The 10061-nt window shown below is 50.5% G+C and overlaps 2 protein-coding genes across 2 annotated transcripts; one reads left to right on the top strand and one right to left on the bottom strand.

Moving 5' to 3' along the window:
• Positions 1–1955: 1955 nt before the first annotated feature.
• PUNSTDRAFT_48108 (uncharacterized protein) lies at positions 1956–2870 on the top strand (the record flags this gene model as incomplete). Its single annotated transcript, XM_007389271.1, has 4 exons — positions 1956–2132; positions 2193–2353; positions 2407–2772; positions 2816–2870. 4 exons carry the CDS (start codon positions 1956–1958, stop codon positions 2868–2870), a joined length of 759 nt encoding a protein of 252 aa, XP_007389333.1.
• A 401-nt stretch (positions 2871–3271) lies between these two features.
• On the bottom strand, positions 3272–7577 carry PUNSTDRAFT_139555 (uncharacterized protein; the record flags this gene model as incomplete). The annotated part of the gene is made up of 14 exons (XM_007389270.1): positions 3272–3984; positions 4038–4267; positions 4324–4656; positions 4714–4873; positions 4922–5107; positions 5166–5232; positions 5289–5414; positions 5463–5840; positions 5898–6079; positions 6131–6341; positions 6397–6553; positions 6613–6935; positions 6996–7313; positions 7365–7577. The coding sequence occupies 14 exons, from the start codon at positions 7575–7577 to the stop codon at positions 3272–3274; spliced, it is 3597 nt and encodes a 1198-aa protein (XP_007389332.1).
• Between the last annotated feature and the right edge of the window lie 2484 nt (positions 7578–10061).

Below are 10061 nucleotides of genomic sequence, written 5' to 3'. Positions count from 1 at the left end.
AAGATGCATTGACACATACTTGTTCATCCGATGCCAGTTTGACAGTACTCTGAAGGTAGCTCTGATACATGACCAGAGGCGTTCACAGAGTCCAGCCTGCAATATCCACTTAACAGCGTGCCCTTACGGAAATCAAGTGGGAGTCTTACAGCTGCACAAGTAATCCGTGGTTGTGGTCGGGGGATTCGTTCCTAGAGAGTCTGTAAGTTTAGTGGACCTGACGCAGGTTTCATAAACACACTTCATAGTGTCTTCAATCGTTTCGCCAGCTTTGTTCTCAATAACCAAATGTCTGAGGGGACGTCAGTGGGTAGGTCACAAACAAAGAGATATTGATACTTACTGTCGTTTTGCCATTCCAGAAGATTTTTCCTGTTCACGTTTTCTCTTGCTGGAGGAGATTCCCCTGCTGAGTGACATCAGTAAGTCAATCTGTCAATGTCTAGGATGGAGGAAGCAGGATGCGAACCTACTCTTCTCTTTAGCGGGGGCTTTCTCGGCAACAGCGACGCCATCATCCTTTGACCTGATCAACGGTATGAGAGCCTAATCATACACACGCAGGCCATGACTCACCCATTTTCTCCCCCATCAATCTCATTCATGTTGTCCTGCGTCTTCTTTTTCAACGCCGTCGTCTTCTTGCGAGACTCACCCATGGGGGCTACGTCAGTATGCCCCATAGATTTCGCTGGGTCGACTGATCCAGGAATACGAGTCCCGACCGTGGACCGACGGGTTGTTGATGAACTATTGTGAAGTCATACGATGAACGTAATGTACCACAAGCAGAATGAGCGTACCGTAGAGTGCGAGATCGAGTTGTAGCCATGGGAGCTAGAATGTGGAGTCGTACTTGAAAAATGAATGAGTCAATGATGGTCAGCGGTGTTCGCCTGTCCTCTGTACTTATAGCAGAGTCGAATCATCTCACGTGAGACGAATCCAGCAAACAAGTTGCACGGACATGACAATAACGAGGTGGTGGTGTTTGTGTGCGGTATGGGATTGTCGAAGCTACATGCCGTGGGGAATGATCTTGGTGGATTGCTCGCTGCCGAACTCGATGTTCGAGAAACGGTCAGAAGCAACGCCCGTTACCTTGACAATCCCCAAATCTCAGCGCCCGCATGGCCCACCTCTTTACACAACGGTCTCGCCTGGCTCTTGTAGATCGGCGTTGCAGATGAAATGTGACAAGCCAATGGAGTGAATCCCGTTGACCCTGTCTCAAAAATGATGTTGCCAAGCATTAGAGAAAGCGGCAGAAGAAGCCGTGTAACTACGTCAGCATGATCATCGTGGCCGATCTTGGGATAGCCGAGGTAGGACAAGTAAACACATACAAATAGAGCCTCAAATAGCTTTTTGATGCGGTCTTCGGCGTCCATGAGATATAACAGGCGACGGGTTGTGTTTCTCTCTTCGGAGTTTAATCAGAGATGGGATGCAGTGGAGGTATAACGGCTCGCATCTCCAGAGGATGGAATCTTGGCTGGGTCTCGGAGATCAGCGTTGGAGACGTAATGTGACAAGCCAACAGAGCGAAGCCCGTTGTCCCTATCTCGGAGATGACATAGCCAAGTATTGGAGAAAGCGGCAGAAGAAGCCATGTAACTCCGTCAGCGTGACAATTGCGGCCGACCTCAGGGATAGCCGAGGTAAGCACATGTCAATACATACAAATAGAGCGTCAAATAGGTGTTTGATGCGGTCTTCGGTTTCCAGTCGGAAGCAGGACGCAGGCGAGGGGCTGTGTCTCTCTCTTCGGAGTCTGATCGGAAATAGGATGCAGTTGAGGTTATGGTGGCTTGCGTCTACACTGGGTGGAATGTCAAGTCAATGTCCAGACAGCGCGTTGGCCTTCTCCAGATATAAGAATCAGTAGAACTGACGGAAAATCCAGGTTCTAGCTCGTCATCGTGACCACAGACGTTACGCCAATCACTTATACCATGTCATCCGTTCTGAGTGGCCACTACGACGTACCAGCTGCTGGTGAGTGCTGGAGCTGTCTATCGGGGGAGAAAGGTCTGATCGAGGCGAACCATTTAGTTTCTTGCCTTGACCATTGCATCAACAACGCATCGTCTGGCCCGAACAAACTGATGCAAATGAGCTGCTTGCAGAGCGTAAGTTCATCAAATGAACCTTCCCCTGATCCTCCCTGACATTACGACACATCTTTGTAGCAGCGTGACTTGGATTATGCTGTTACCATTCAGAACATAGGTGTACCACGACGTTTTCGACTATGCAAGCGCTGTTCAAACGTCGAAAATTCATTTGAGGAACTAGTTTACCGGGCGCAAGGCATTGTTGTCGAGTGCAACTTGCTTCCTCTTACTCGCGAGTAAGCTACCGCCAACTTACTGCCGCCATCCCTCCTGATTGACGGAATGGTAGATCTACTGGAAGTCGCTTTAATCTTCGACAAAGTATTGTGCTCTCTGGCCTGGACAGCCAGATATTCGAGCAATTTCTCGACTCATGCGCGGTCGTGTACAACCTGTTCAAGCGTCACCTTCCTCCTAACTCGCTATTTCCTCTGGCACAGGAGACCATCCAGATCAACGACATTGGATACCCGGCTATCAGGTTCACCAACCCGGTGTTCACCAAGCCCGATGCCGAAGGAGTTACTCCCCATACGCAAAGCCTGAAGATTTCAGATGAGCTGGATCCAGCCGGTATACTGAGAAAGTCTCAAGGGACAGCGTTATACCTTGATGACAATGCAATCCATACGTTTCGAGTTGATAAATCAACGGGGTACGTCAAAAGCTGCTACTGGTTCATGTTAACTAACACGAAGGATAGAAAATTGCAACGGGTCTCATCCGGTAGCATCAGTGTCGGTGACATTGTAGAGGTTGAGTTATCGTTTTGGGTGATGAAAACACGGAATAAAAGATTCCGCATGGAAGTTGTGCCTCGTTCGATCCTTATTCTGGATCAGACATTCCAGGAGGCAAGTGGATTCGCATCATTATAGATCAGTTTGTAAATGTGATGACAGGAAGCTTTTGTACGCAAGATGCGCAACGACAGATACAATATTCTGACCACTATCAGGTCCACATCTTTGGGCTCTGTGCGTAGGAGAACTGCAGAGGATGATGGCTCGGATTTTACGTCGGGATCACGCAGAGTTTGCATGCGTATGACTGAGGACTAACATCGTTTTGTTCGCGCATATAATACATGATACACTGAAACGTAGAAATACAGTAACGAGCGACATACAATAAACCGTGGAACACGAGAGTAGTTACGATTGCCGTTGCTTCCCTTTCCCTTGCACGGTCCGCGAAATCTCAACGTATGCGGCCACCTGGCGCGTGGTGTTGGGAGCATTGGTTTCCTGTCGCAAGCGGAAAGGTTCGATGTTGATTTCGTGTTTTTCGAGCTGAGATTCCCGGCGCACAACGTGGATAATTGACTCCTCCAACTCAAACCGGGTCTGCAGAAGATCCTCCAACGTGGCTTGCTCCTCATCACTGCCCTGGACGGCGGCACTTTCATCAGGGAATAAAGGGAGTAGAGCCTCCCACTGGTTAGGCCAAAAGCTCTCCACAGCCTTGAACGTGCGCCTGAAGACGTTAGCCGGAGTTAGTTCTACCGTCTCCTTCTTGACCGGACGTGACTGAGTCGAGTGCGCTTCTTCGCGCAGACCCAGGATCTCCTCCTTCTTGGCGTATGCAATGAGTGCCTGGGCAAAACGCAATATACCGGCGTGGAAGACGGAGAATTCCTCGTTTGTGGGGCGGGTCGAAGTGTCGACGCGGATCTCGTAAGAGCGAAGGATGAGCCTCATGAAGTGCACGTAGATGAGCTTTGCTGCCACCAGCTCCTCGATGGTCAGCTTTTCTCTGAAGGAGGTGACATGCGGACGAAGCAACAAGACGTTGTGGAACAGGACCACGTTGCCGACCGCGATAACGGTGAGGATACCATCAACGGTGGAGATGTCCGGGCAGGTGCCTAAAACATTGTAAATCAAAGGGAAACGTAGATGACCGGATGATGATACGTACACGGATCGATGATGCCATCCTTATAGCATTTGAACCAGTATGGGAGAAGACGTACGACGATTCGGATCATCCCGATGTGCGCCTCGTTGCTGATCATTCTCTCGGTGAAGAGGGCGTGGCCCAAAGACATGACGGATTTCCTGATATGCGGGAGGGAATAGAAATGCTGTCCATAGACGATAGTCGGTTCTACGGTCAAAACGTAATGAAGAGTTCCTGGTTGCATGATCCTGCGAAGAATTTCAACTCTGGACTCTGTATAGCCAGTAATCATTGAAGAACTCACAAGCAATCCTTCTCCCGTAGCAAGTACATCTCGTACTCGAAGAAATCTGTATTTGCCGCGGACGGTTCAAAACCCTCAGGTACAGCATTGATGGTCTCCAAACCATGGTCGAAGCTCTTTCGCCTGGCAATACACCATAGCTTCATGCCTTGTACGATGACGACGGCGGTCCCTGCACCTTCCCCGTCGATATGCGGCCAGGAAGTAGCATCTGTGGTGGCAGCCGTGGCCCACGATACTGCATGATCGGGGTACGGAAACTCCTGGCGGGCCTTCAGCTGCATGGTTTGCCTGGCTGGTATCCAAGCAACACGCCCCATGTCAAGCCCTGCGCTGGAGATAAACCATACTTTAGGCAAATTATCCTTCTCATGCGAAGGGATCACTTACAGGCCGGCGATATCAACGAGAGGACGTTTACCAATCGGGATGCTGAGCGCGTTGTACACCCTGCCTTTGTGTCCGCCCTTCTTTCCTGCCTCGATCAATTCCTGGACTGGAACCCGAATGTTTTGAGCGCTGATGTTTTGGAGGTTCCGCTTCGACATATCTGCAATACTATCATCCTCTGCTCAGAGATATTGTTCAACATACGGACCTTGTACGGAGATTGTATCGTCTGGAGATAGACCCAACTTTGTCTTAAAACAAGACGTATCCCATGAAAACGTCCCCTCAATAGGGTGACCGTGGATGATGATATTCCGAGACGAATATTCCTCGAGCTGTTCCACCGTGGACAACGAGTTCCACCTCTCATAGGAGAACACCGAGACGAGCCGCGCTGTTGGGGTCACGTATCAGCATCAGAAACACGGCCACAGACATTAGTGACGCCTCACGGGAATCATCATCTAATGACATTGCGCTCTGTATGATCTCCTGCAGCAATTTGTACTCTACTTTGGCCTGATACCATGTCATCAATGTGTAGCACCGAGAACTAGTCACAAGAAAGGACTTACGACGCGAGGATGGACACAGAAGTCGCGGACGGCGGGATCTGGTGAGGTGCCGTCGGAGAAAGAAGGCAGTGGCACAGGAAGCACGAGCTCAGCCCGCTCCTCAGCCCCTAAAACTCGCTCCTCACCCTGGATAATTCCAATTAATCAATATCTCAGAGTGATAGTTACACTCACCAGCTTCTGCGAACTTTTCGATGCGGCGGGTGCCTTGTCCGGAATGTCGAACATTCGAAATGCCCGATTATAAGCGTTCTCGTCCACAGTGATGCGCTTGAGATCCTCGTGAGTAAATCCAGGCAACAAGAATCTGGGCTTCAGCGGCTTCAAATCATCGATGTCATCCTCGATGTTCTCCGATTCGGGTTCAGAAGGAAGATCATCGTCAGTAAGCTGATCATCCTCGACTGGGTCCGTGTCATCGTCATCGATTGGATCGATCTTAAGCTTCTTCTTTTTAGCCGCCAGCAGCTTTGACTTTCTCTGGAAGGAAATGTCTTCAGCGACGAGATCCGGCATCTTCTTTCCCTTGTTCGTCCGCGCACTGATTCGTTTCTGGTGGATCCTGTCATTAGTGACCTACAAGGGCACGGAAATCACGAAACCACGTACAGTAGTTCCATCGTCTCCTTGTAACGTCGGTCCTCCTGGACCGTCTTTATCCGGTTCGCCTGGACTATCTTCGTCGGGAATGACCGATGCCACTGTCGGCGAATCTACGCTGGCATTTTCGGGTTCGTCGGCATCACTAAGTAGCTCGAGTCTTCCAAGTTGCTGCCCTTGCTCCGGAAATGCTAAAAAACGCAGGTCAAGACATGCTACAGTATACGAAGCACCCAGCGTACCGGGGATGAGCGTCAAGAACCAGTCTTGCCGCGGGTCCGGGAGCTGTGCTGAATGCTTGTTCCAAAGCCTCGACCAATCCGAGAAGAATTTGTGCAGACCAACGACAGTCTCATACTTGCCGGCAGCGATATCAACCAGACGACGCCATAAAAGGTTCTCTGTGTAGACGATCCAAGCAGGCTTTTCTTTCTGACACTGCATGAATGCGCCCTGTGGATCATTCCACCATGAGACTTTATCTGTCAGATGATGCAGAAAGACCTACCAGCAGGAGAGGTGTCATAGCTCGGCGACCAGTCAACAGAAACCGGTGGAACAGCAACAGAGGCGAGAACAATGTAGCGTACGCACACGGCGTGTCGATCTGCATCGTTCTCAGGTGATCCAAGTCGGGAACGTTAGGACCGTTAGAGGCAATCCTCCTGCAAAGAAGAGTATATCATTCATCAACCTCAAAGACCAACTGCGAGAAAATACGAACTCTACAATATACTTCTGGATCGCTTTCCCGATGTCGAGCGATATATCCTCCCCTTGGAACAACACCCATCGAATCATGAGACACACCAACTCCACGTTGATGAGTATCCTTTGTGCGTTCATCGAGGACACTCGTTTACACAAGTTGCTCAGGATCCCGTCCATGGGCGATCTTGATCCCATTTCGTCGTCGACGACCCCTCGCCGAAACTCAAGCTTGGAAGCTTCGGTCTCTTCGAAGGGCTCAGAGAACCATGAGTACTCCTGAGCAATAGCGTCTCGCGCCGTCATGATGAAGTCTGGGATGTCCGGTATGTTGACAATCTATCCACCGCACGTGAATCGGAGCTCAAGGTCGTCGATATATTAAAGCATTGTGCGCACATTGGGGAAATGTTCGCTATACACCATGACGTCTGTTGACATACTCTGGGACACCGCAGTGCCCTTCAAAGCGGCGAAATTGACATCTGGCCCTTCCTCCATATCCAACGCAGCCGCCAAGCAATCCCACAATCGGTACAGCATCAGCACCTGGTGCACGTTTCGGAACGCCGCATCCCGAGATCGAGCGCGCGGAGCGGCGTCAAGGTTGATGAACTCGGGAGAGTCGGGAGGTACGGACATGCGACCAAGTAACTCCATGCGGGCTGGAGAGCTGTCACTGAGATCTTCGTCAAAATCTTGAACCTTCCCCGAGAACTGAAGTACGGTTTAGCATCACACACAAGCCAAGTTTGATGCATTACACACCGCCGAAAACTGATCGGGATACTCCTTCACCCTCAACATGAATGCATCCTCCGCATCTCGCCTCAACTTTTGCCAGGTCAAGAAGGTCACGATAATCGCATGACGAAGTGGCGTGAGGGTCAGGTCCGGCGGTGTCCTCCTCTTAGTTCGCACCCGCTTTCGTGGTCCCGCGTCGGTAATGGTCGCCTTAAGAACTCTTTTGCGTTTTGCCATTGCTGAATTGGGGTACAGAGTACAGAGAGAGCGTTAACGAGGAGGTCGACAGAGGCGAAGACGACAACAACGATGCAGAAAACGTGTCATGACACCAACATAGTCACGTGACCCATTGCGAGTAACTGATGACAATATTGGGCGAAGTGACATTTTGCGTTTCAGAACAAGAACGTTAGAGACAATAGGGAACAGCGTGGGTGAGTACAGCTCACCAAATTCAGATTGTAGCCACCGGTCCATCATCACCGTATCATTATGACCATCCAAGGCCGTCAAGACTAAAATTCTCGTGAGCTCGCTAGCATGAGGGAGCACGTATACAATGAGCACAGTAGAACCTTTGCGCGTGTCAGAGCCAGTTAATAATGGAACCGCGAGGGGTATTATAGAGCACGAACGTTATAACGTAGCCACCAGTCGCTCCAGTTCGTCACCTCTATCAGTATGGGCCCATAACCATCTGCGGTTGTCGAGAATAAAATCGGCTTGAACCTGCCAGCGTGCATTAGGAGAGGTACAGTGAACACAGAAAGATTGAAGATTTTGTGCACGTTGGAGCCAATTGGAGGAGAGACAACGACGACGGCCAGAGGTTGATGCACAGCAAGCCAAACGTGAGAATGTTTCCATGAGCTGAGCACTTGCGTGGCATGCTCACGTGCGCAGCTAAAGCCTGTCCTTCAGAAAAGGACCCCGCAACGCTTAGGCCCCGTTCCGTAATGCCTGACTCTGTGAGAATCAGTTGCCTGATTTGAGTTTGCTTAACTTTTGTCCTCCTCAGATGGCAAGCCCCTGTTCAATTATGTTACGTTTGTCTCACAACCTTACCGTTCATGGTATGCAATGCCGAGTCGAATCATCTGATTATTCCAGAATCGTGTGTCGCCGAACGGGGCCTCAGCTGATTGCAGTCCACCGCAAGCTTACTCACTACCTCCCATTCTCCTGCTCTGCATGTAGAAGTGCACCTGCCTAACTGGGACCTTGCCTCAGTACAATGTCTCTCGCTGCCTCGTGCTGGACATTTGCTTCCGAGGAGAAGCACCCTGATCGCATTCCAGAAATCAAGGCAGTTATATCGTGTCCGATACACCGCACGCCACTGTGATCGCTTCGCATAACAAATCCCTCATCCGCCATGCGACATACCTTAGCGATCGAGTTTGTTCCGGCGTATTGGAAGCGAATATTTTGAATGGAGTGTTCTCGGCTCGGATGACACGGGGAACTCGAGGCTCAGGGACCAGGAGCTCTGCACGACGAGGAAGCACATAGACGTACTCTCTGAGTTGAAAAAATTAATTAAAAAACACATCCACTCATACTATACATGCCGGAGACCATTACAAGAGGGAGAAAAAGTGTCACAACAAATGCTCCATGAAATCCGATCGCCTCATGACATTCTCGTAACGGGAGTCGGCGTCCAATCCCACGGTGATTTACATGCAGATACCGAGCATCGGATGCGCCTGTCATAACCGAGAGAGTTTGCCGTCGGAAAAACGGACACGGAGAAGCTGCAGATCTGGACCAGTGTGACGTGACACCATCCGATTATGTCACATGACAGTTCAGAAGTCACACTCCCACGGCAACATCTAGCGGAATGATGACGGGCTTCAACCGCTTGGTGCTGAAACAGGGGCTTTGCCGCGCAGAACGGTTTGCTACCACAGATCGGACAAGATCTCCGAACCGTGTGATCTGTTTAAAACCCCGTATTACGACATCGTAGCTCTCTTCGCATTATCTCAAGGACGGCAAGGAAACAATCCCCGAGTACACGGAGATAACCGCCGTGAACCTGACATGTCCGGAAATACATCCGATTGCCTCATAAAATTCTCCTAACTAGAGTCGGCGTTCCCACAGCAATTTACGTACAGATACCGAGCATCGGATGCGCCTGTCATAACCGAGAGAGTTTGACGTCGGAAAAACGGACACGGAGAAGCTGCAGATCTGGACCAGTGTGACATGACACCATCCGATTATGTCACATGACAGGTCAGAAGTCACACTCCCACGGCAACATCTAGCGGAATGATGACGGGCTTCAACCGCTCGGTGCTGAAACAGGAGCTTTGCCGCGCAGAACAGTTCGCTACCACAGGTCGGACGAGATCTCCGGACCGTGTGGTCTGCTGAAAACCACGTATTACGACATTGTAGCTCTCTTCACATTATCTCAAGGACGGCAAGCAAACAATCCCCGAGTACACGGAGATAACCGCCGTGAACCTGACATGTCCGGAAAGACACCATGCAATGTCAGAGTGCGCAGGGTCGCGCATGGCATCGGCTGCCGGGAAATCCACGTTTTCACCCCACTCCGGGAGCGGGGCTATGCTGCACACTCCAGATTTGAGAGCTCACTCAGCTGCTGAGGGGATATAAGGACAGCACTGGACTGGCCTGTGGTCTCTCAACGAGCTACTAATATTGCTTTCATACGTCTCTCGCTTCCTACGACAAGTC

The sequence above is a fragment of the Punctularia strigosozonata genome (genome assembly GCF_000264995.1).
Source record: "Punctularia strigosozonata HHB-11173 SS5 unplaced genomic scaffold PUNSTscaffold_29, whole genome shotgun sequence".
Taxonomy (NCBI): Eukaryota; Fungi; Basidiomycota; class Agaricomycetes; order Corticiales; family Punctulariaceae; genus Punctularia; species Punctularia strigosozonata.
The sequence above is the reverse complement of the archived record's forward strand: the minus strand, read 5'-3'. Positions and strand labels throughout refer to the sequence as shown.